The sequence below is a fragment of the Asterias amurensis genome, chromosome 1 (genome assembly GCF_032118995.1).
Source record: "Asterias amurensis chromosome 1, ASM3211899v1".
NCBI lineage: Eukaryota > Metazoa > Echinodermata > Asteroidea > Forcipulatida > Asteriidae > Asterias > Asterias amurensis.
In genome coordinates, this window is record NC_092648.1 from 20,263,655 (window position 1) to 20,290,701 (window position 27,047).

At 41.6% G+C, this 27,047-nt stretch overlaps 1 protein-coding gene across 11 annotated transcripts in view; it reads left to right on the forward strand.

Moving 5' to 3' along the window:
* Nucleotides 1-27,047, forward strand: part of LOC139936758 (uncharacterized) — a 204,797-nt gene that overhangs the window by 98,625 nt on the left and 79,125 nt on the right. For all 11 annotated transcript variants that reach the window (XR_011786055.1, XR_011786053.1, XM_071931687.1 and 8 more), the window contains 17 exons: nucleotides 167-287; nucleotides 892-1,097; nucleotides 1,801-1,943; nucleotides 2,566-2,752; nucleotides 3,651-3,956; nucleotides 4,215-4,541; nucleotides 5,339-5,662; nucleotides 5,953-6,273; nucleotides 6,740-7,066; nucleotides 7,470-7,615; nucleotides 8,083-8,269; nucleotides 8,886-9,194; nucleotides 9,739-10,065; nucleotides 10,736-11,044; nucleotides 11,610-11,867; nucleotides 12,114-12,236; nucleotides 12,718-26,718. Coding sequence is in view for 9 of the 11 variants with exons in the window: in XM_071931687.1 (XP_071787788.1) it covers nucleotides 167-287; nucleotides 892-1,097; nucleotides 1,801-1,943; nucleotides 2,566-2,752; nucleotides 3,651-3,956; nucleotides 4,215-4,541; nucleotides 5,339-5,662; nucleotides 5,953-6,273; nucleotides 6,740-7,066; nucleotides 7,470-7,615; nucleotides 8,083-8,269; nucleotides 8,886-9,194; nucleotides 9,739-10,065; nucleotides 10,736-11,044; nucleotides 11,610-11,867; nucleotides 12,114-12,236; nucleotides 12,718-26,718 (17,922 nt within the window). In the remaining 2 variants the exon portion in view is untranslated. The remainder of the gene's footprint in view (nucleotides 1-166; nucleotides 288-891; nucleotides 1,098-1,800; nucleotides 1,944-2,565; nucleotides 2,753-3,650; nucleotides 3,957-4,214; nucleotides 4,542-5,338; nucleotides 5,663-5,952; nucleotides 6,274-6,739; nucleotides 7,067-7,469; nucleotides 7,616-8,082; nucleotides 8,270-8,885; nucleotides 9,195-9,738; nucleotides 10,066-10,735; nucleotides 11,045-11,609; nucleotides 11,868-12,113; nucleotides 12,237-12,717; nucleotides 26,719-27,047) is intronic.

The following is a 27,047-nucleotide window of genomic DNA, read 5'->3' on the forward strand; positions in this document are numbered from 1 at the left end:
CCCACGGTATAAATGCAAACAAATAGTCAGTGGTTTGATGTTTCAACTCTAGCAGAGTCTTTGAGCAACAGTTTAGTGACAGCTTTATAGAACTGGCCCTAGTTGGTAAGAGGAAAGTAAAAAGAAAGTAGTCATGACCTAAGTATTAATCATTTTATTGATGCAGGCTGAGCAGGAGCAAGTGAAGTCTCATCATCCTCAGATGCAGCAGCTTGTCTCTAAGGGTCAACCCATTCTCCCTCAATGCAGTCCAGATGAACGCAAACAACTACTCTCTCAGCTAACAGGTATGTCAATTATCAAATAATGTGGAAACATTGTTAGTGATGTAAACCAAAAGAGACATAATTGGTATTTGAAAAAGCACTTTCTCTTTCATATTTTTTAAATACATATTCACAAATAATGTGTGCTCTGAAATTTTCTTTTAAATGTTTTTATATTCAAGTGATTGTGTAAAACACGAAAATGCTCTTTAGTTTTTGTTGCCCATTTTTATGCTGTTTGATTATTTCTGGAAGAAAAAGCAGAATTGTGGAAAAATTGGCTCAATTGTTTTGTGTCAATGTTGTACACTCTCTGTTTTCAACATTGTGCTTGTGTGAGCTTGAACTACTTGAAATAGTGTTTACATGTTCATTTATTTATTTATTTTCTATACTTATCCAAGGGAAGCCAAATCTGTTCGTTTTGGTTATTTGTGCTTAAAATGTATACAGGCAGTTACAAAATAAAACTTATCATAAAACTTAAAAGTAAAAAAATATATGATAAAAACACTTGCCATTACTAAAAATATAAATATGAATGGTAACGTAATTGTACCATGTCAGTTTTAAATGGTCCATGAGATATCTAATCGGTTGTGTTCTCTTGGGTCTTTTTTAACAGCCATCCAGCAGCGCTACAGTCTCCTCAAAGACACGGCATCCTCTCGTCTTGACTCGCTGGGCAAGCATCTTGCTAAGACAAAGCGATTTGAGACTGATGTTGCTAAGATGGACACCTGGTTGAGTGACAGTGAGCTGGTTGCTTATGCACCGGTTGTCTTGAAGTGCCCACTGGAGCACATGAAAGAACAGCGTGAACAGTTTCAGGTCAGTGGGTTTTTTCTTAATAGGAAAAAGGAAGTGTAACACTTCTTAGTTTTCTTGTTTTTCCTTAAAGCCAAAGTATGCTTTTGGTTTTTAGAACCGTTCGATTGTTTCAATCCCATCTAAATGTAGGTATATACTGTATAATAAAACGTAACATCTCAGAATTTCACTTAGAATGAAGTTCGCGTTTTTGACGTATCGCCAACAATCCAGAGTGAATATGTCCACGCAGGAAGAATAATCCCTAATAGGAATTGCTAAGCATTACATGTACGCCCTTTTCAGATTCAAATTTTGGGGCATAAAAACTGTAAAATCCTTTTACATAACCACATTACTTCGAAGTGAAGTGTTTCTCAAAATGCTTTATAATATCAAACCATAGTAGTAGTAAATATTTTTTTATAGCACGTTTTACAATAACGCATCAATGTGCTTTACATTAGTTTTATGGAAAAACAGTTCAACTAAACAAATTGTTTTTATATCAAATCATTTGTGGGTAAATTGATGTGGTTTTTTTTTCAATTTATAAGTTTCAAAGGCATGCCAGGTATGGGTATGATTATAACATGTCCTTCCTCAGGTGTTTTTTACAATTTGTCCTGTTTTTAAGGCAAAACTCTGATCTCTGAACTTGCTTTAAAAAAAAATATATATTTATTTATATTTTATTATAAATATCATGTACTTTCTTCCCCAGGAGATTTGTGATGACTCTCACTCATATAAGAATCTGGTAGGCTCCTTACACACTCAAGCCCAAGACATCGCACCAGAACTAACATCCGAGGATAACCAGAGCCTAGATGAGCAGCTTCAACGACTTGATGACAAGTTTGAAAAGTAAGATGTTCTAAACATTCAAATTGTTTGCAGTTCTAAATTTGAACTATGCTTACTACCAACGCTGCATCTTGTTTTACAGACAACATTGGTAATTGGCAAAGAACAGTTTCCGCACTGTGACCCAACTTATTGGTCTTGGATAGGACGAGTTGGTCTATGAAAAGCGTTTGAAACCGTTTGTTATGAAATGCATATATAATTAGAAAGATGTTTTAAAAGTAGAATATAATGATCCACACAAGTATCACTCAAAATTGCACGGTTTTCATTTTACGTCGCGAACTAACATGGTTTTGGACTTACAAGATAAATTCTTATTGTTTTCCTCATATCTCAAGAACTATAGCATTTGAGGCAAAACTATTATTAAAGGGAGTATTATTTGGTTTTACCCTTGCACCATTGTGTGTTCGTAAGCACCGTATACTCAGTATTTTCCTGAGTTCTGTTTAAAAAAATCACAGGCATATTACTCGCGTGGAAACTTTTCAACCAGGACCATCATACCATGTTAGTTATGTGCAAATCTGTGAACATTTATCTTCAATCTAACCAATGTTGTGCACAACCTTGGCAAAAGATTCTGATGTTTAACTTTGTCATTCTTTTACCCCAACAGAGTATCCGTCAAATCCTCCAACAAGCAATTTCATCTTGCAGAGTCCGTCAGTCAGAGGGAGGGTTATGAGCGAGAGATCTCAGACCAGGATGCTGAACTGTCTGAGCTACAGACCCTCGCTAAGATGCTGGATGAGCCACTTAGTCATGATGTGGATCAGGCAACGGAACAGCTTCAGAAGGCACAGGTTTGTAGAATTCATCTCGCCCCCCCCCCCACACCATGAACTAAAACAAAAATTCATGCTCTCTTGTTGACCATCATTCAAAAGTGTATGGGCCCAATTTCATAGCGCTGCTTAAAGGCAGTGGACACTATTGGTAATTACTCAAAATAATTATTAGCATAAAGCCTTTCTTGGTGACGAGTAATGGGGAGTTTTTCGAGAAAGAAGTAATTTTCCATGAATTTGATTTTGAGACCTCAGATTTAGAACTTGAGGTCTCGAAATCAACCATGTAAAACGCATACAACTTATGTGTCGACAAGGGTGTTTTCTTCTTTCATTGTTATCTCGCAACTTTGATGACCGATTGAGCTCAAATTTTGACAGGTTAGTTATAAAAAAAAGAAAAAAAAAAAAATTCATCTATTCTTTTGTTTGATCTCTGGACCGAGGTGAACATTGAACGTAAATAAAGTTGTAGGTTAGTGACTTCTTCAAGCCCTTGATGGTGTCCTCATCGAGGTCTCTGTATAATTCATAATAATTTACAAGAGTAGCATTAGGACAAATGTCCTGACTGTTAGGGATGCTAAATATTAGACTTTCATCTGTTTTAGACATTTTAAAGTCTGCCTGGTAAACAAGAAGTATGTATTTTTTCTCAAAATTTGTCAGGCTCTGATCTACTTCTCCAGCAGTGATGATACTGTTCTCCAAAGCTCCTTGTAATCTATAACTCCAGGGGTTATGAAAAAGTGAAATGCCATTATTTTAATGTTCCTCCTACGTTCTGGATCCCAGTTTCACACTTTTTTGTCAGCAGGGAATTTCATTCCATGGCAGAATTCTACACCTATGGTCACTGTTTGTTTTTTTGTAATTTTATTTATTTATATTCATACTTCTTGTGTATTTTCAGGACATTCAAGTCAAAATTCAGAATCAACAATCCAAGATGGATGACCTTCACAACAGCAAAGTTGCCATGGTAACCAATGATCAGGTCGACCACGCTGATGATGTCACTCGATTAGACACAACCTATCAGGATCTGCTGAAGGCAACGTCTTCAAGGTGCTCTGTCTTCGACGAGGCTGTGGAGTTGAGGAAAGAGTACGCCAAGAATGTGAAGGAGATGCAGGAATGTCTTGAGGAGTGTGGTAACGAGATCCCGTCCCTACAGGAAGCGGGAATGGTGACTGAGGAGAAGCTGGAGAAATGTCAGGTACTGTTTTTGGACTTGTGTTGTATTTCTTGGATCTTAAATAAAATGAGTTTTGTGGGTTTTTTTTCCACGTTTTGTTTTGTTTCGTTATATCCTTTTACTTGATTTCTATGATCTGATTTCTGAGGAACTTCTTAGTCTCGTCTAAGCAAAATATTTGCAATTTAGAAGAAAACAAAATGTGATGTTTTGAAAAGCATAATTGTGATACGAAGTTGGAACAAATTTTTTAATTTGAATTGATTGTATTCATTCAAGGCTCTGTTAGTGACACTCGGCAACCAGTTCCCAAACTTGACGACACTAGACACCCAAGGCCGAGATATTCTCCAGACAGCCGACAAATCAGACCATCCCATCATCACCGCCACTAACCTGAAGCTCAAGCAAGACATTCAGTCCCTTGCAGAGCATCTGAAACAGAACTTGGAGGTCTTGGAAGGCACCAAGAAGGCCAAGGAATCGCTGATGGAGGATGTGAATAGATGTCTGGGGTGGCTTGAGGAGACGGATACAGACATCAGAGGAGTGGCTTCAATCAGATTGCCGTCTGAGAGAGTGGAGGAGGAACTCAGAAAACACGAGGTAAAACATCAATTTAGATTAAAGGCAGTGGACACTATTGGTAATTGTCAAAGACTAGCCTTCACAGTTGGTGTATCTCAACATATGCATTAAATAACTAACCTGTGAAAATTTGAGCTCAATCGGTCATTGAAGTTGCGATATATTAATGAAAGAAAAGAGACACCCTTGTCACACAAAGTTGTGTGCGTTTAGATGGTTGATTTCAAGACCTCAAGTTCTAAATCTGAGGTCTCGAAATCAAATTCTTGGAAAATTACTTCTTTCTAAAAAAATATGGCACTTCAGAGGGAGCCGTTTCTCACAATGTTTTATACCATCAACCTCTCCCCATTACTCATCACCAAGAAAGGTTTTATGCTTGTAATTATTTTGAGTAATTACCAATAGTGCCGTCTGCCTTTAAGTATTAATTAAAAGTCACAATATGTAAACAAAAAATAGTTGGTAGGATTTGAAACTCTGCATGGTGGGAGTATAACCAGGTGAGGGTTTTGGTAGCACCATGTGTAAATCTCTCTTGAGCGGTGTTGGTTCTAAAAAAAAACTGGATGTTGACAACTCAACATTTCGATCAGTATGTTCTGACTGCCTTCAGGAGAAAGTAGAAATAATTGGGATGCCTTTTTCTTTATTGTAGAGCAGTTTAAAAAGAGTAATCAGAGGCTGATTGTGAGATACATGAAAATTACATTCTGAATTGTTTGACACTTGACATGTTTTGTATCCACAAAAGAAAATAGTATTGAATATACAAGATTCAAGTGAAAAAAATATACTTCTCCCACTTTCATCAGCTCCTTCAGCCCACCTTAGACAAGAAGCTCCAGCAAGCTCAAGCTCTCATCATTAGCGTCAACGCCAAGTACGCCGAGCTCCAAGAACCCATCCCAGCACAACTCCAAGCAGACCTCGAGCAGATGGACACCCTTCATTCTCAGCTACTCCATGGCACCAAGGAGAGAGCTGCAAGACTCCAAGAGGCACTGAGTCTCAGAGAGGATCTTGAGAGAGGGGAAGAGGCGGTGAAGGAGTGGTTAGACCCGGCGGAGGAGATGCTGAAGACAGATGAGGAAGGAGTTGATTATGAGAATGGTCATGAGCAGTTAAGAAAACACAAGGTGGGTTTAACTGTAACAGCTATTTTGTACACTCCAACTTGTAAATTGTGCAATTTTCTGTATTTATTTCCAGATGTGCTGCTAAATGTTGCTGCATGAAAAGATATGTTTATTCAAACACTGCACTTTTGAAGCAACAATTTGTACCGTTGTGTTTGAGGGCAAAGTAATCCTTTTGTTTTTGGAACAATTTAATAGATATTAAATTTGCATCATCAATAAAGAATATTATTTGGTTTTACCAATGTGTCAAATTATATCAACATTTTGAATTTTGCTCTCGTCTACAGCTGCTGTTTGCCAAGGAAGCTATTTTCCAGAGTAAACTCGATGAAATTGAGGAAATCGCTGACAAAATCTTGCCCACTCTGAGCTCCGAGGAAAGCTCTTTACTCAAAGCGGACATTTCGAATCTCAGTTCACGATTGGCTGATACAGCTACGAGGTCAAGAGATATTGAAGAGCAGCTCCAAGATGGCGTCAATAACTGGCAAGACTTTGTGTCGAGTGCGGTAGAACTGAAGAGTGCCCTCACTGGTTTACAAGAGAGAGCTGTGTACCAGTCTCCCACCGATTTAGCGTCGGCAAAAGACAATGAGCAACTCAATCAGGTAAAGCAGCTCAATATTTGTGTTTATTCTTAATTTCTGTTACCACGATTAAAACTGTTTTGGGTTGAACACAGAAAACATTACTAGAGCTGGACTAGAACCTGCGATCTGCTACATCAGTTTCCCTTGTGGTTTTTTATTTGATATTTGAAATGAAATATTGCATCTCCTTAAGGTGATCCCTCTTCTGCCGCTTTCCAGGTTATATTGTAAACTTGGGTATCATCCCTGGTTATATGGCATTCACAGGCTGAAAGGCACCTGACTGGCACCCTGAACAAAGATATTGACAAATAGGGAGACTGCCAACATAGGACAGGATAGGTCAGTTGGTAGAGAACTGGCTCATTAATCCGGAGGTCGCAAGTTGAAGTCCTTCTTTTTTTTATTGTTTAACTTATGAAAAAAAATTATACAGCAAGTAAATCAAACATCTTTTTAAAAATTTTCTCTTTCTTCCTTCCAGGAAATCATGCAAGTAATGCAAGCCCAACTAACCCAACTGAAATCCCTGGAACAACAAGCTGAAATACTGGATAAGCATGGAAACCCACCAGGCAAAGCAGCTGTCCAAAAGAGACTGCAAGATCTTCAGGGTCTAGCAGAGATGTTACAAGACAAGTCGTCCAGTGACAACGAGAAGATGAGGAAGCAGGGAGAATGCTGGCAGGAGTATCAAGATGCCCTGCAAGAGGTGACGGAAGTCTTGCTGACTGCCGAGAGATGCATGCCAGTGTCTGTCTCACACAGTATCGGGACTGAGGACCTACTTGTAAAACTAAATACAGCAAAGGTGTGTTACTTGAAATTACATGAAAGAAAGAATCCATTCGAAATTTACACTTGGATACTTTTTAAAATAAATTGTAGAACACTTGAGTGATAAATCTCTTCAGTATAATTGATGGAACTTACAATCCACATCACATTTTATTGGCTCAGTGCTATAACCAAGGTCCTTAGATGCAATGTCATTTTTGTTATGATCAAAAGGGTGTTAAATGAAACAAACAAATTTCAAATTTGGGCAATTAAATAAAAACAATCCTGATCAATAAATATTAAATAAATGATGTCTGGCGACGGCATCCAAAAGTGCTCTAGGAACTGCATTTATTAGGAGCTCAAAGTTTGCAAAACCAAATTCTATGAAATTCATACAAACCAAATCTATTTATTGTATTCTTTACTGTTAGGAAACCAATGCCAAGATTCATGATGGTGAGGCCAAACTTGCCAAGCTCCAGGAAGCTGGTGAGACATTACTGTCTGACCTGGATGATCCAGCTCTCTCTGATCCAGTCTCTGAAGAGATTGCAAACATTAAGGCCAAACACAGCAGGTATGTACAAGAAATCCAGATCAATGTAGCAATTGCAATGTGTAAACTTAATATGTGAAAGTTTTTGCAAATTGTAATTCATTGAAAAACATATACCGATTTTATTATAAACACAGACGTTATTTAATGTTTTCCTTCATTTTGTTTTTAAAACACAAAACATGGTAGGTAGTATCACAAGGTATTACTGAAAATGACATGCTTACAAAGTCAACCATAAAATATTACAAAGACAATCAAAACAAAAATCTTGGCTAGCCAGGAAGAAATAAGCCAAAAGAAGACGATTTTAAAAAGAATCCCAAATTGACACTGAAGGCATCAGTATGTACCGTCCTGTTTTTTTTGCCAATGGTTTTGGTGAATGGACATGTATTACAAATCCCCATTGTTTTCAGAATGCTTTTTCCTAGCCTTTATATCACCATAGAATCAAAGAAATAAATGTTAACAATATTTCTCTTCAGGTTGGAGTCTAAGGGAGCCAAGACTGAGGCTTCCCTAGAGGAGGAACTCGCTGACAGGGAGAGATTTGCCTCTCAGTCTGAAGATGTCTTGAAAGACCTGGAGATGCTTCTTGCCAAGTTGACTGAGCTTGTTCAAAGTATTGGCCCAGAGCTCAAAGATGTTGAAGACAAGATGATTGGAAAACAGGTAAGGGAAGAATGTAACATTATAACTTGAGATTAGTCTTGTAAGTTTTTTTTTTTGGTTTTCCGATGTTCAACCTCGAAATTTGCCAGGTCAACCTCTGCATTTTTCTTAAGAAAATCACTACAACCGGAACGGCTGTCCCATAAGATGCTATCGTTTGTTAGTTTAAAAACAACTATAATAATAAAATAATAATAATCATCCTTTTTGTAAAGACAGTTAACTGAAATCTCTTTTGGATTTTAAACCAAATATCAAGTTGTATTTTTAACCTTTTTTTTTACCAAGTTTAAAATGATTTCAGCCAGAATTTCATATATTTGTGATGTTTAACTGATCTGGGCCCAAATTCATTGAGATGCTTAAGCACGAATTAGTACTTGGAAATTGTCTGCTAATAAGCAGGATACCAGTCACAGATAGTACATGTGACATGCTGTCTTGACTGTAAATTTACTTTAGTAAGCATAATTCTGTTGGGCTTAGCTGCTTTTTGTGTTTAGGCAGCTCTATGAAAATGAACACTGGTTGCAAGGCAGTTATCACACCATGGCGTTTTCCCAACATTCCAAAATGCTGTCCCTTTACACTGCCTATTTTTTCCTCACCATTCTAGGACATCACAGATGACCTCGACAGTCTGAACCTGACCTCAGACGATCTGACCAAGACCCAACAGTCCAAGTACGACCACCTCCAACAGGCTCCTCCTCCTGAAGTAGCCGAGGAGATTGAGAAACTTCACATTAAGCAAGCTCAGGTCGCCGAGATGATGACGGCGGTCGAGAGGAACCTCTCAGAGGCCAAGGCACTTAGGGATGACTTCAGTAGTCGGGTGCAGAGGGTGGAAGAGATCGTTGGAGACGTGAAGGAGACCCTGGAGGGCAGAGTGACTGATGTCCCAAAGAGTAAACGCTCAAATGAGGTGGGTGGTTGCAGTTGTTTGAATAAATTTATAGCTTGTCATGAGTTTCATAGATGTTAAATTTGCATTGAGATAAATAACTATTTGGTGTTACCCATACACAAATGTTTATAAATTACACATTATACCGATATGTGTTAAGCGTTTTCCCTAGTCAGTGAACAAAAACCAACAGGTACATTACTCAAGTGGGACTCCAACCCACAACATTGGTCATTCTAAAGTAGATATTTTACCACTAGACCACCATAATTACAATGAGTTGTATGGTAATTTTGTTTACTGGTTATATAGTCCATACCATGTCTGTAACAATAATAGCCCATATGCATAAGTGCCATAAAATATCCAAACTTAGGAAACAGAGTACAGTTAAAAAGTTAGTCAAGCTGCCAAGATGGATGCCATGCTGTAGTTTGCGTGTAACTGTGTCATGTTTTTAAGTTGTGCATCACATTGCTTTAAACTAAGTGAGGCATTATGGTTGCCAGTATGTTTGGTTTTCACCCTGAATCTTCTGACGTTTTTGATTTTTGATTGGCAGGAAGCTCAGGAGAATCTCCAAGAGGCTAAAGCCCTGCTGGATGTCCTCCAACACCAAGCTCACATTCTCACCAACCAAACCAAGCAGCCTGTTAAAAAACAGCAAGTCACCGCCACGGTAGCCAACCTCCAGACACAGGTCATTACCCTGGGTCAAGCTGTGTCACAAAAGGTCACTGAGCTGACTGAGGCTGTTGCACTATGGGAGGACCATCATGAGGCTCTGGAGAGTGTTTCTGTTTGGCTGGCAGAGGGAGTCAGCATAACGGAGCCCAATCTTGTCATGACAAATCCACAGATTGTACACTCACAGCTTGATGCCCATCAGGTTTGTTTATATGCTTTGTACAAAAAATATCTGCTCTCTGAAAACAGCCAGAGAATAATTTGAAGAAAACAATTTCAAACAACCAAACCCTGGAATCCAAGAGTCGGTACCATGGACATTTTTCCAAACCCTGGCTTGGGCTTCGGCTCTGGTTTGGGCTTTGGCAATTGTGGAGCATTGAACATTTGTATTTATTTATTTATTTATTTCCTTTATTTACCCAGGGTGAGCCAAATCAGTAAAAAACTGGTTTTCATTTGGGCCCTGCGAACAAACTAACATGTTATAAGTAAACATAAAATATAAAAATTACGTACACTATTTAAGAATGTTACGGAAAATTAAAAGCAATATAAACAAAAAATAAGAGTACAAAAATAATACAAGAGAAAGTTTTATAAACTGTCACAGTAAGAGGAGGTTAATCAAAACAAAATAACCCGTCCCTATATAAATATTCAGGAACTGAATGTATGGTGTTTCCAGCATCAAACAAAGCCTGGAGACAGAATCTAAGTTTGGAAAAAAGCCCCAGTTTTATTTTGTGTATCACTTCGGCAGATTAATTAAAGTTATTTTGATGTTCAACATAATAACATTATGTCTAATTCCAGCACACAAATACAAACATTGATACAATCAAAGTTAAATTTTATCTCTCATTTTTCAGAACGTCTTGGCTGATGTTCCAGACATTACAGACAATTTGGAAATTCTGAAAACCACCACGAAAGCCCTCGCCCATGTCTGTGACACCCAGGATCTTGCCCAGAATGCGTCAGTTCTTGCCGACCAAGCCAAGGAAACAGAGACCGTTACCGAGGAGAGGAAGTCCATCCTTGAAGATGCTGCCAGAAAGTGGGACAGTCATGAGAAAGAGATCACAGAGTTAACTGCCACTATCGCTCAGGCCAAGGCGGCCATGTTTGCTCCAGAACTAGAGTCTAAAGGACTTAGACAGCAAATGAAAGCACAAGAGGTAGGTTGAATATTCATTTAGAAATTGTAAATAATTCTTAAGCACACTACAACACTCTCAAGGATTTGGCTATTTCTCGGAGGTGCTTGTTTGTGTTCACAACAGGGTGGCACATATAGCGATTGACAGAGAATTTTGAGCCCTCTTCATGATCTAACAGTAATGGATGTCACATTAATGATTTCACTGAAAAGGTTTTACAAAACTATGGTACATGGATGAGAATTCAGTCCTTTTAATGGCTTCCTCGTAAAAAAAAAAACATTTATTTTTCCCTCAATTTTCCTTATGCAATTGTAGTCATTTGTATTGTGGCCTCACAATTTGCTTAGCAGTTAAGAATGATTCAGAGTTAAGACCAATCTTACCTCTTTGTGAAAAACAGCCCTGCTCTCTGATTTACTTTTATTGCACTGAGAATATTTTATTCGCAATAGCTCCTCAAATTATATAACTTCAGGGGTTACATTATGGTAGAAATGTCATAATTTTAACATACAAAGTAAAAGACCTTTTGGTCAGCAGTGACTCTCACCTTTGTAATGTGGTTTTGTCTTCTTTCCAGGATCTGGTGTCAGCACTAGAGATGTGTGAGGCAAGACTAGAAGAGCTCCAGATTCAACATGCGTTCATTGTCGTGGCGAAACCAACCTCTCCACAACACACCTCTGCCCCAGCCACTGAAGTAAGTGACACCTCTGCCGCTACTCCTGACCAAGAGGTTTCTTACCCTCAACTGACTGAAGTTGCTGTTGATCTAGAGCAGCTTCATCAGATCGCTGATGAGCATAAGGAGAAGCTACAATTGTCTCTCATACAACAGGTTAGTTGAGGTTTATTTGACTGTTTGAACTAATCACTACATTTGAAGATTTCAGGCATTGTTCGCTGGATGATTCACAACATCCAGTATTATATGTTAGTTAGGGTTAGTTCTTTTCCCAATAGACTTTTTGAACGATTATTGCTAGCAATTTTGCATGGTAAAATTTTTACACTGAACTTGTTTTGTACAATCTTAAGATGAAAACATTGTAATTTTGTTCTTGTTTGTTTTGTGTTTTGTTAGGAGGAGTATGACGTTCAGCTGGAGGTATTGGTGACAAAGATAAAAGCAGCCCAAGACAAGATGGCGTCCCCCATTGAGCCAACTACAGTTGAGGAGATAAAACGACAGCTAGCTGAACATGATGTAAGTGGCTTTAATTATTTGCATTTCTATGTTTAATTCTTCGTTGATTTTTTTATAAACAGCTTAAAGCTGTAGCTAAGACATTCCTCATAAAATTATGTATGCCTCATTGTGGCTTTGGGGTTTTGTGGCCGCACAGTCTAGGGCGGTGGGACTCGACTCTGTATTTTACAGAATGTGGGTTTGAATCCTGGCCTGGTCAGTCACGACACTTGTGTCCATTAGAAAGACACTTTATCATAATTGCTTCTCTCCACCCAGGAGTACAAATGGGTACCATTCTTAGTTATTCTTAGTCATGTAAAGCCAAGGGAACCTGATATAAACATTGGCATGATGAGCTATTTTGCCTAGGGGACCGACTTTATTTGTGGCTGTAGTATTTGCACCTCAGTAAATTTTACTTCTGCAAAAATTCGTTAGTGAACAATTTCTATTCATATTGATTTGTAAATTAATATTTTTAAATTTTTCTTTGTAGGCTCTGGCAGCAGAAATCCAGACATATGAAGAGGAGATTCTTCAACTGAACGACAAAACAGACAAGCTGACAGAGCAGGCTGGAGCAAGGATAGCTGCAAGACGTGCATCCTATGCCAAGATCAATCCGCCCCTTCAGCTGATTACAAGACCTCAGTTTGGTGTCCAGGCTCAGCTGATGAGGAGAGGTAGTCCAACGATGGTTCCTGGATGGCATCAGACTCCTCAAGATGTCTCGCCTTTGAGTGAGCTTGATGGGGTGTCACCTGAGAGTGACAAGATGGAGGCTTTTGGAAAGGATGAGATTGATCTTTCTGATTCAGAAGGACTGCCACATGAAACAGTAAAAGCTTCAGTTGGAAGTCCGCAGAAGTCTGCTCTAAGCTTCAAGCCTCATCAACAAGAACCTGTGACTCCTCCAGAAGATAAGATGAAACCACATGTGGTTACAGACAAGGGGCTGGCTTACATCCTAAGACCCCTCCAGAGCATAGAACAAAGCATTGGGTCGAGTCCTTTGACTGGGTTGACTAGCGTCACTCCTGGTGGTGGCGTGGGAGAACCACTCATATCTCCTGACTTTGTGGTTGTTCAAGAAGTACATCCCCAGAAGGTACCATCTGTCATTGGAGTAACTACAGTAAAAGATACAGACAGGCCCCTTGTTATTCAGGACCCTAGAACTGGAGAGCTCATGGTTGCAGAACCTGCTAGTAATCCACTGGAGCTTCAGGGTCAGCTTACAGCCTATGTACCTCAATCTGGGAAAGCACTGATTTTAAGTCCGAACAAGGAAAAGGCACTAGAAGCTTTTCCTGTTGAAGAAAGCAACGAGAAACCCTTCAAGCCTAGTGTCACTGAGACAGCTGTACAGAAGGAGCATAAACTCCCTCTAGAAGTTGTCCCTGCTCATCAGCGAATGGCAGAAGAACCAACACTTCAGAAGCAAGTTGTGACAGATAAGGGATTGGCATTTGTCTTAAGACCACTTGAAGATACAGATTATACTGCTGGAGCTTTAAGTCCCTCATCTGGGGTGGCTGGCACTGCACCTGGTGGAGGATTTGATCAAGCAATAGTGGACTATGTTGTGCTCGATGAAGCTCAACCAGACAGCATGCCTGTGATTTTGGGAACCAGCATGGTACCTGTTGCTCAGAAGCCATTTGTGATTCAGGACCCACAGACAGGTCAGCTCATGATTGCAAAACCTGCGTCTGAAGTCGAAGAGCTCCATAATCAGCCAACTGCATACATACCTGCCTCAGGAAGAGCAGTTGTACTTGATCCAGGAAAACATAAGGCAGTTGAGGCTTTGCCTGTTGGTGACATCCCAGCAGTGTCTGAGCAGGTGACCTCTGTGAACATTACCCTCGATCAACAGCCTTGGAAAACAAATTTGACGTATCTCCTGTCTGAGGATCAGGAACACACTGAAATGTTGTCAATGACGGGAAGTCAGCTAAAAACACCAGAGCAGCCTATGGTAACACAGCTAGTAACTTCCAGAGGTCCAGCGTACGTTCTTAAACCAAGTGAAGAAGCTGGAGTTCCAAGCCCATTATCAGGTCAAGATGGTTCTGCTCCAGATGGAGGTGAAAGAACATCTAACCTTAGATATGTCATTTCAGACGAGGCTTCCCCCCAGCAGGTACCCACCATAATCGACACTGTGACTGTTCCATACTCTGAACCTTTAAAGATCCAGGATCCAAGGACGGGGAAAGTCATGATGGCATACCCAGCTGAAAGGCCTGAACAATTGAACTCGGAAGTCACTGCATTTTGCAAACCAAATGAAATGTCACCGATGATGATTCACTATCCTAAGACGAACAGAGTTGAGGTAGCACAACCAGTTGAAACCCCTGTCGGGTTGGAAAAGCCATTGGAACAACTGGTTACTGAAGAGGGTCCAGCTTACATTCTGAAACCAATTACGGATCTTTCTCAGCCCATGAAAGTAACTGAGAACGGGATAGAACTGCCAGAACCTATAACAGTTCAGGAAGCAAAACTGGATCGTGTACCAGCTGTGGTTGCATCAAGACCTGTATCTCAAACTCCATCAGTATCACTGAGAGTAAGAGATCCAACAACTGGAGAGGTCATGCAAGCTATTCCGGCTTATAAACCAGAAGACCTTCAAAGAGAGGCGTCAGCCTATATTAATGAAACACAGCCTGACCAAGTGAAAATCCACTATCCAGTAGCTAGCCAAGTCCATCCTCCTAAAGCAACACAATATGCACAAGAAATGGATATTGAGCCTGCTGCTGATAAAATGACAGTTGTTGAGAAAACATGGTCAGTACAACTTCCCAAAACATCTCCAAGAGAAGTGTCTTTGTTCCTTGAAAGCAAACAAAGTCAGCCGGAAGTGAGAGAGAGTCAGTTAGTAACTTCAGAGGGGCCAGCATATATACTAAGACCAATAGAAGATGTTGTAGGCATGGACCCTGCAGGTCCCTTGGAGACGGGTGAAGCGATTAGCCCAAGCTCAAGACACCTCATCCCATCCCATGTGGATGAATTGAAAGAAGTTCCTGCAGTGATCACATCCATACCAAACTTGCAATCTTCTATAGAGCCTTTAAAAATCAAAGACCCTTTAACTGGATGCATAATGGTTGCACTGCCTTGTTGTGACCCAAGAGAGCTTCAAACAGAAGTAACTGCATACATTAAAGACCCAGATCAAGGAATCTTGAAGATCCATTATCCAGGCAGAGTGGAAGTACCTCTAGAAAAGTCTTCAGATCCTGAACAGACACAATCACTTTCAAGACCTCATTTGCAGCATCCTATGAAGCAACTTGTTACAAATCAAGGCCCAGCATATGTACTTAGGCCTGTCAAGAAATCATATGGGGCTGCAAATGCAAGCCCCCTCGATGATTCAGAAGGTATTGCCCCTGATGGTGGTGACTACATCATAACAAGAGAGGTTGCCGATGCATGCCTGCCAGTTGCAATGACTTTCAGACCTGTATCAAAAACACAGTCAAAGCTTTTGATAAGAGATCCACGAACTGGGGAGATCCTTGAAGCTGTTCCAGCTGATGATCCCCAACAGCTCAAGACAGATGTTACTGCCATCATCAGTGATTCAAAAAACCAACCAGTACAGATTTTCAAACCAAGTACAGGTCAAGCCCTCATCGCTCAACCCATCAAAGATTCAGGAGATGGGGAAGCTCTTCCAGGTAAATCTTCACTCACACAAGAAAGAGAAGTGAAAGAACCTCAACAGCAGTTAGTAACTCAAGTTGGACCTGCCTTTGTGCTAAAACCACTCGAAACATTAAGGCCAGATGTTCAACGCATGCTTGAGACTCCTGTCATTCCTTCGGAAGATTCTGAACTGGTTGAGCTTCCCTTGGTAGTTTCTTCTTGCCCGGTCTCAGAGGTGCCATTAAAGCCTCTCACAATCAAAGACCCTATGACAGGGGATGTTCTGGTGGCACTGCCTTGTACGGAGCCATCACAGTTCCTCACACAAACAATACTTTTTGTTGATCCTAAAGATGTTGGAGTGAAAATCCATCATCCCCAAAGCATCGAGCCAACACCAGAAGAAATAATTGCCTATCTTGAGAAACAACCATTGCACCTCAAGAAGGTTCCAGTTAAGAAGATGGGCATTCCTGGAGAACAATTGGTTACTGAAGAGGGTCCAGCGTATGTACTGAGACCACTTAACTCAGTACAGCCAGATGAGAAACTCATTCAGATGACTCCATTTTCTCCTTCAGAAAAACTAGACAATGCTCCTATTGTACTTTTTACAAGACCGGTCAGTGAGGCTCCTATAGCAGCCATTAAAGTCAAAGACCCAATCACTGGGAATGTTATGGTAGCAGTGCCTTGTGTTACTCCTGCAGAACTACTGGCAGAAACGACGGTAGTTATTGACGAAGAAGACAACATAAAGATTCACTATCCACAAGCAGGCAAGCCAACACCAGAGGAAATTACTGCCTATCTTGAGAAACAACCATTGCATTTCATGATTGACCCAGTTGGTGAGAGGGCCATTCCTGGAGAACAGTTGGTTACAGAAGAGGGTCCAGCATATGTTCTTCGACCAATTGACACAATCCAACCAGGTGTTAAAGTAATGCGGAAAACTCCATTTTCTCCAACAGAAAAGTTGGTCAACCTTCCTCTTGTAGTTGCCACGAGACCAGTCAGTGAGGCTCCTTTAGCAGCCATCACAGTCAAAGATCCTGTCACTGGCAATGTTATGGTAGCAGTGCCTTGTGTGACTCCAGCAGAGTTACTGACAGAAACGACGGTAGTTATTGACGGAGAAGACAACATAAAGATTCACTATCCACAAGCAGGCAAGCCAACACCAGAGGAAATTACTGCCTATCTTGAGAAACAACCATTGCATTTCAAGATTGACCCACTAGGAAAGAGAGCCATTCCTGGAGAACAGTTGGTTACAGAGGAGGGTCCAGCATATGTTCTTAGACCAACTGACACAATCCAACCAGGTGTTAAAGTAATGCGGAATACTCCATTTTCTCCATCTGAAAGTTTGGACAAATTTCCTCCTGTTGTTTCTTCAAGACCAGTCAGTGAGGCTCCTTCAGCCACCATTACCGTCAAAGATCCAGTAACTGGAACTATTTTGGTAGCAGTGCCTTGTGTGACTCCAACTGAGTTACTGACAGAAATGACGGTAGTCATTGATCAGGAAGACAACATTAAGATTCACTATCCACAAGCAGGCAAGTCAACACCAAAGGAAATAACAGCCTATCTTGAGAAACAACCGTTGCATTTCAAGATTGACCCAGTTGGAGAGAGGGCCATTCCTGGAGAACAGTTGGTTACAGAAGAGGGTCCAGCATATGTTCTTCGACCAATTGACACAATCCAACATGGTGTTGAAGCTATGCGGAAGACTCCATTTTCTCCATCAGAAGAGTTGGACAACATTCCTCATGTAGTTGCCACGAGACCAGTCAGTGAGGCTCCTTTAGCAGCCATCACAGTCAAAGATCCATTAACTGGAAATGTTCTGGTAGCAGTGCCTTGTGTGACTCCAACAGAGTTACTGACAGAAACAACGGTAGTTATTGACCGAGAAGACAACATAAAGATTCACTATCCACAAGCAGGCAAGCCAACACCAGAGGAAATTACTGCCTATCTTGAGAAACAACCATTGCATTTCAAGATTGACCCAGTTGGTGAGAGGACCATTCCTGGAGAACAGTTGGTTACAGAAGAGGGTCCAGCATATGTTCTTCGACCAATTGACACAATCCAACCAGGTGTTAAAGTTATGCGAAAGACTCCATTTTCTCCATCGGAACAATTGGACAGCCTTCCTCTTGTAGTTTCCACAAGACCGGTCAGTGAGGCTCCTTTAGCAGCCATCACAGTCAAAGATCCAGTCACTGGAAATGTTAAGGTAGCAGTGCCTTGTGTGACTCCAACAGAATTACTGACAGAAACAACGGTAGTTATTGACCGAAAAGACAACATAAAGATTCACTACCCACAAGCAGGCAAGCCAACCCCAATGGCAATGGAAATAACAGCCTATCTTGAGAAACAACCATTGCATTTCAAGATTGACCCACTAGGAAAGAGAGCCATTCCTGGAGAACAGTTGGTTACAGAGGAGGGTCCAGCATATGTTCTTAGACCAACTGACACAATCCAACCAGGTTTTAAAGTTATGCAGAAGAGTCCATTTTCTCCATCAGAACAATTGGACAACCTTCCTCTTGTACTTTCCACAAGACCAGTCAGTGAGGCTCCTTTAGCAGCCATCACAGTCAAAGATCCAGTCACTGGCAATGTTATGGTAGCAGTGCCTTGTGTGACTCCAACAGAATTACTGACAGAAACAACGGTAGTTATCGATCAAGATGACAACTTAAAGATTCACTATCCACAAGCAGGCAAGCCAACACCAAAGGAAATAACTGCCTATCTTGAGAAACAACCATTGCATTTCAAGATTGACCCAGTTGGAGAGAGGGCCATTCCTGGAGAACAGTTGGTTACAGAAGAGGGTCCAGCATTTGTTCTTCGACCAATTGACACAATCCAACCTGGTGTTAAAGTTATGCAGAAGACTCCATTTTCTCCATCAGAACAATTGGACAACCTTCCTCTTGTACTTTCCACAAGACCAGTCAGTGAGGCTCCTTTAGCAGCCATCACAGTCAAAGATCCAGTCACTGGCAATGTTATGGTAGCAGTGCCTTGTGTGACTCCAACAGAATTACTGACAGAAACAATGGTAGTTATCGATCAAGAAGACAACTTAAAGATTCACTATCCACAAGCAGGCAAGCCAACACCAAAGGAAATAACTGCCTATCTTGAGAAACAACCATTGCATTTCAAGATTGACCCAGTTGGAGAGAGGGCCATTCCTGGAGAACAGTTGGTTACAGAAGAGGGTCCAGCATTTGTTCTTCGACCAATTGACACAATCCAACCTGGTGTTAAAGTTATGCAGAAGACTCCATTTTCTCCATCAGAACAATTGGACAACCTTCCTCTTGTAGTTTCCACAAGACCAGTCAGTGAGGCTCCTTCAGTGGCCATTACAGTCAAAGATCCAGTAACTGGAAATGTTATGGTAGCAGTGCCTTGTGTGACTCCAACAGAATTACTGACAGAAACAACGGTAGTTATTGACCGAGAAGACAATGTAAAGATTCACCATCCACAAGAAGGCAAACCAACCACAGAGGAAATGACTGCCTATCTTGAGGAACAACCATTGCATTTCAAGATTGACCCAGTTGGTGAGAGGGCCATTCCTGGAGAACAGTTGGTTACAGAGGAGGGTCCAGCATATGTTCTTAGACCAATTGACACAATCCAACCAGGTGTTAAAGTTTTGCGAAAGACTCCATTTTCTCCATCGGAACAATTGGACAGCCTTCCTCTTGTACTTTCCACGAGACCGGTCAGTGAGGCTCCTTTAGCAGCCATCACAGTCAAAGATCCAGTCACTGGAAATGTTAAGGTAGCAGTGCCTTGTGTGACTCCAACAGAATTACTGACAGAAACAACGGTAGTAATTGACCGAAAAGACAACATAAAGATTCACTATCCACAAGCAGGCAAGCCAACACCAGAGGAAATGACTGCCTATCTTGAAAAACAACCTTTGCATTTCAAGATTGACCCAGTGGAGAAGATGGAAATTCCTGGAGAACAGTTGGTTACAGAAGAGGGTCCAGCATATGTACTTATGCCCATTGAGATGTTAAGACCAGATGTCCAACACATACAGGAAACCCCATTCATTCCTTCTAGTGAGAGGGAGTTGGACGAGGTTCCTGCTGTAGTTTCCTCAAGACCAGTTTCAGAAGTGCCTTTTGAAACCATCACAATCAAAGATCCAGACACTGGACAGATCTTGATAGCCGTGCCATGTGTAGACCCATCAGATTTATTGTCTAAAACAACAGTGTTTATTGATCCAGCAGACAATACAACGAAGATCCATCGTCCTGCAGAAGTTAAACCTACAGAGGAGGAAATGTCTGTGTCTCTTCCTGACCAACCATCGCAACAGAAGAAAAAGCAACCTCAGCAACTTGTCACTGATGAAGGACGCGCCTTTGTTCTCAGGCCTGTTAGAGAAAACAAAAAGTCGGCTAAAAAAGGCAAAGTCCTGACTGGAATTGAAATAAAGGAGATACCTACACTCAAAGCATTTAAACCAATATCAGCTAAAAAGCCTATCAAAATCAAGGATCCAAAATCAGGGCGTATTATGGAGGCCATTCCAGCAGTTGATCCCCATGAACTTGAAACCAACCTGGTAGCTTTTGTACAAGACGATAAGAACACAGCTAGGATCCATTATCCACAAACTGCAAGAGGTACGAAGAGACCATGGACCCCCAGTAGTGATTCTTCACAACCTCATCATGAGCCTGCTGATCAAGGCTTGTTGCATAAGCCTATCAAAGAGGATGCAACTGTATCCAAGTTCAGCAAGAAAGCTGCACAAGGATTCAAGTTTTCTCCTAAAAAGCAAGGAGTTGAACCTTTATCAGCTGGAGAAATTGATGGTCAAACCTTGAGACAACCATCAAAATCTGACCATGCTGCCAGTACCGACAAACATGTCTCTCCACAAGATGAAATGGTTGTAGATCCTAGCCCTATTACACACCAGCTTGTTACAGATAAAGGTCCTGCCTACACTCTAAAACCTCTGGATGAGTCGAGCACTAATCACTTTGGCAGTCCACTTGAAGGTAAACAAGGATCGACACCGGGTGGTGCAGTTAGTGGGGTCGACTACCTCATGGTACAGGAGATGCCATATGAGCAACTCCCAAGGGTAGTAGGAACCAGACATGTGACTGAAGGGCAGTTGTTAACGGTGCAAGACCCTAAAACTGGGAAAATGATGGTCGCTGTGCCCGCCCAGTCCTTGAATGATCTCAAGCAGTCAGTCAGTGCATATGTGCCAGATGGGAACAAAGATCAAGCCATGGAGATTTTCGATCCTTCAAGTAGGCAAGTAGCTGTAGCTTTACCGACAGAGATTGCTGAGGAGTTGTTAGATGGTGCAGATGAGGAATCTGCAGACCTTCCTGCACAATCTAGAGATGCATCCTTGCCCTCAACATCTCAAGATTCTTATGTTCCAATGTCATCTTTATCCTCCCATCAATCAAAACCTGGAAGCGCAGCTTCAGTATCAAAGCCTCTTGAAGAAATGGAAACAAGTGAGCCACTTGACGATTCTTCATTTACAGTCAGTGGTGAACCTGTTCAGACATCAACTCCATTTCTATCAAGGGCGCATTTTGAGAAGAAACCTTTGAGTCAAATATCGGCTTTTGAGTTCAAACCAAGCCAGACACCATCGAATGAAGACACAAAGACTGAAGAAGAGACCGAACACATTTCTGAAAATGTCTGTCAACTGGTGACAGATCAAGGACCAGTTTATGTTTTGAAACCATTTTATGACGGAGTGAGCAGTCCTCTGAAAGGTCAGCATGGTAGTGCGCCAGATGGTGGAGTGGGTCCTCCATCTGCAGATTTTGTTGTATCACAAGAGGAACTACCACAACAGCATCCTATTGTCTCTGGAGCTAGAGAAGTTCCAGAGACTTTGTCACTAATTGTGAGCGATCCAAACACAGGTAGAATTATGGTTGCTAGACCAGCTGAGAACCTGAAGGACCTTGATGATCATCTGACAGCATGCATTCCTGACGATGCCAACCAGCCGGTGAGAGTTCATGATCCAAAGAAACAGCAAGATCAAATTGCCATTCCAACAGAAATTGTTCCTGGTCATGAATCATCATCAGTACAGAGACCATCGGAAACATATTTGGCTCAGAAGCTTTCAGAGCAACATCCATCACAAGTTGGGGAAATAGAAATGAAAGATGCCCCTAATAAGGAAGACTCCCATTGGGATTGTTTCCAACTCCTGGCCAAAGAGGGACCAATCTACACGCTGGAACCCATGGACATAAATGCATTCCGACCATCACTATCTGAAGAAGAAAATCTGCCAGTTGATGATGAAGGTATGCCATTGGCAGATTTTGAAATATCTCCTGAAGATTCTCAACAGGATCATGAACCAGAAGTCACAGGTGCTAAAAATTTACCACAATCCAAAACTCTGATCATCAAAGATCCTAAGACTGGTCAGACGTTTGTCGCAAGACCAGCACAGAGTCTGGATGATATTGGAGAGGAGATAACGGCGTGTATTCCTGATAATGCACAAGGCACTGTAGCAGTTCATTATCCTCACACACCTCAAGCTGATGAGGCCATTCCATCTGATGGTCAAGGTCCAGTTGAGGAAGCTGTATTACCTAGTAGAGTTGATGGAGTTGAAAAACCTCAAACTAAGCTGCCGAAGGCTCACAAACTACAATTTGCAGTAAATGGTGAAGAGCAGCATATGGATGAATCAAATTTCAGTGTACCTCCTGAGAAGGAAGTAAACCAGTTACTTACTGACCAAGGACCTGCCTACATACTGGAACAATTTGATGGAAAAGTGAGCAGCCCATTGTCTGGTATAAACGGCAATGCCCCCGATGGAGGTCAAGGGTCTCCCTCAGTGGATTATGTAATCTCAGCAGAGACCCAACCACAGAATGTACTTCTACAGATAACAGGTGCTAGGAAAGTTCTTCCTTCTCAACCTCTTGTGATTAAGGATCCAGACACTGGGAAGACTCTGATAACCAGGCCAGTACAAAGTCTAAAGGAGCTGGAGAATGAAGTGTGTGCTTTCATTCCTGACATCACTCAACCAATCAGAGTCCGTAATCCTCACACCAATGAAGACAGAATTGCAGTTCCTACTGAGTATCCGCCAGTAGATGAAGTTGCATCTGCCGAGAGAGTGCACCCAGTCCACAAACCATTCAGACTATTGGACGATGAAGTTCCAGTGGCACAACATCTTTCAGAAGAAGTGACGCAACTTCTATGTGATCGGGGACCAGTGTATGTGTTAACGCCATTACACACGGGAACAAGTGTTCCAACAAAGGGTGGAGCTGGAGTTGCTGCTACTAGAGCAAAAAGCCCTCTAACAGCAGCTGCTGATATATCAGCAAATGTGCAACCAATGCAAGAGCCCATTGTGACCGGTGCTTGCACTGTTCCTTTATCAAAACCCCTTGTTGTTCAGGATAAAGGAACTCATGGATTCTTTGAAGCGAGGCCAGCTCAAAATTTAAAAGAACTCTCTGAGGAGTTGACAGCATGCCTACCTGACAAAAACAACAACTTTATCCAAATCCACGATCCCCACACAAAGCAAGATCCATCTGAAAACGCTGAAGAAGCTGCACAGTCACAAAAACCCAGTAGGAAGAAGAAACCCAAAAAGCGAAAGAAGAAGGGAACAGCAATGGATGACAAAGGGGACACAAAAGACATACCTGATGGAGGACTTCCAAGTAAAGATGTTAAGCAGTTGGTCACAGACCAAGGTCCCGTATATATTTTAACACCAATGGATAGAAACTTGAGTTCTCCACTGAAGGGTCAAGAAAAAAGTCCCCTATATGGGGGAGCAGGAGCACCATCAACTGACTTTGTGATTTCAGCAAAACCACAACCACAACAAAAACTACCTGTGGTTGTTGGTGCTAGGGATATTCCAGAAGCAAAGAAACTTGTTGTTCAAGATCCAGGAACTGGGGAGCTGCTTATCGCACAACCAGCTCAGAGTTTGAACGACTTAACTGACAAAATCACTGCTTGTATTCCGGATGATACCAATCAACCGATAATTCTTAACAATCCCAAAACAAAACAAGGCCAAGTAGCCATTCCATCTGAGAAGGCTGGCATTGATAAACCTGGACAGGTCAGTGAAGAATATGACACGGTGAAACCTTCATCTCAAAGATCTAAAGGAGCCCAGCCTACCAAGAAACATCCAGTAACTGAAAGCTTTGCAGCAGTAGCTTCTCCTGGTGCTACCACCCCAGAAATTGAACAATTGCTTACAGATCAAGGACCTGTCTATGTTTTGACACCAGAAGTTGACGATCCATCACATGTCCTTGGGGGTAAAAAGGGGAAATCATTGGACAAGGGAGAAGGTCCTCCGTCTGATTTTGTAATATCAGAAGATGCAGAACCAAAGAAGCAACCAATCGTCAGTGGAGCCAGGAATGTACCAATGTCCAAACCATTTAGAGTGAAAGATCCAAAAACAGGTCAGACTCTCATTGCAAGACCAGCACAAAGTTTGGATGACCTGACTGAGGAGGTAACGGCATGCATACCAGATGAAGCTGATCAGCCTGTAAGAATTCACGATCCGTCTCTTACAGAGGACCAGATTGCTGTTCCAAGTAGTTTGGCTTCACCTGATTCCTCGTCTGGTGGATCAAAGAAACGGAAGGCACATAAAAGCAAAGACAAGAAACCAAAGAGAAAAGAAGCCAGCAAGGGAAAACAAAATATTGACACTCATCCGACTTCTGTGGCTCCCTCTGAAGAAATTCAGCAGTTACTGTCTGACCAAGGACCAGTTTTTGTGTTGACACCAATCGATGAGGTGAGCAGTCCATTGAAAGGGCTTAAAGGCAGTTCACCAGGTGGCGGTGCAGGACCCCCATCAGCTGATTTTGTTATATCCCCTACCACAACACCCTTACAACAACCAGTAATTACAGGTGCGCGGACTGTACCACTCACCCAACCCCTGATTCTCACAGAGCCTCTTACTGGACGAACTCTAGTCGCCAGACCAGCTCAGAACTTAAAAGATCTGAAGGACAAAGTAACAGCATGCCTTCCAGAAGATTCAACCCAGCCTATGAGAGTCCATGATCCTATAAAACAGTGGGATCAAACTGCATACCCGCCTAAGCTTGATTTAGTTGATGAAACAGTGTCTGCTCAGAAAATTTACAGAGCAGAGAAGCCATTTGCAGATTTACTCGAAGATGGTGAATCAAAGAGAAGATCAAAAGATGACAGTGCAGATGATGTACCGAAACAAGAGGAACAACCAATGCTGCAACAGATTGTTACAGAGAAAGGACCAGCATATGTGCTAAGGCCACTGGGATCAGCTGCAAGCCCGCTGGATGGCGTTGAAGGTGACGCTCCTGATGGTGGCTCCAATCAACCAATAATTGGAGATTACCGGATCCAAGAAGAGGTACCCAATCAGAGCTTACCGATGAGAGTTGGTTCAAGGGCAGTGCCACTACAGAAACCGCTGGTTGTGATTGATCCCTGGACTGGAGAAGCAATGAATGCCTTCCCTGCACAAAGTCCACAAGATCTATCTGAAAATACGGTTGCCTACATTCAAGACGAAGAAAACAAGCCAATGACAATTCATGACAGTGGCACAGGGAAGGTGAAAGTGGCCTATCCTATAGAGTCAAAACAACCAGAACAGTTTGAGTCAGACGATGAAGATGAAATGTCAAGTGGGGAGTCATCTGGGTTTTACACTCCAGAAACAGGAACTCCAGAACGATCACGTTCAAACAGTGTGGAATATGTAATGGAGGAGCCAGTCCAGGCTAGTAAAGCTCCCACAAGTCTTACAGCATTCGGGTTTCTTGCCAAAGTGCTTGGCATCACACCCAAGGAAAAAGAAGACTCGAAAGATGAGCCATTGACCGGGCTGGATGAGACTGATGATACGACACCCTTCGAAGAAGCAGCAGACTTTGCTCCAAGAACAGATTCAGGTAATGTTAAACCAGGCAATGGAGCCAGTGAACTTCCTCAAGAACCAAGTACCCTGTCTCCAAGAAAACCATCAACTCCTGTAAAAACTGTTCGTTTTGCAGACAATATTCAACCAACTTCAAAATCTCCAGTGAAAAGGGGCAAGCAAAAAGTTGTCCCCATTCAATCTCCTGATCCAGCAACTGAATCTCATCAGAAGCCAACCAATGTGGGACCAGGTACAACAAAAGCTGACGAACCACAAACTAGACCATCCAAGCCCAAGAAGAAACCAGCTGCAAGTGAAGAGGCAGAGAAAAGGCATCCCACGCCGCCAACTGAACTTGCTTGGCGTCCAGTATTCTCCAAAAAAGCACCAGAAGCTAAACCAACTCCTTCAGAAGTTCTCTCCAAATCGGAACTCCCTCCTACTTTTAAGCAGCCAACCCGTCAACCATCCATCGAGTGCCACCCAAGCTTTTCAAGACAAGATCCTAGTTCAAAATCCCCTGCTTCGGAGCATCTAATAACCCCTGACACAGATTCTGATCTGTTCTACACCCCAGACGCACCATCTGAAGAAGAGCGCTACTATCCAGCTCGGCTACCTGATCAGACTACTCCGGACTCCAAGAGTAAAGCTATTACTTCAACTGCTTTATCTCAGCCTGGAGATTCCTCTCCAAGACACGATCCCAGTAAGAGTGTGGTCCGAAAGACACCTGGAGACAGACGGCCTGAACCATCCAGTAATGATGGAGGAGATAAAATGGATGAACTCAACAAATCATGGGACAGTCTTCAGCAAAAGGTAAACAAATTTGTTTTAAGTTTCACTTTGATATTTGAAATTTTTATTAAGTATCTTCAATCGAGGCAAGAAACTTGTTGGTAGAAAGATAACATTTTTCAGTCATGATGCTTGCCACAGTCTAAAAATTAAAAAAAAAAAAAAAAAACATCATAGACTGATTTCACCTTTAAGAGGACTAGTTTATTGCAAAATATGTTCATCACAAAACTACTGTAGACCCAGCATTTAAAAAATACAATCAAAAATTGTGAAAGATTATTTATAGATATATATAGAATGGTTTATTACAAAATCTTCATAAACAGCCATATGCTGAATTACACGTA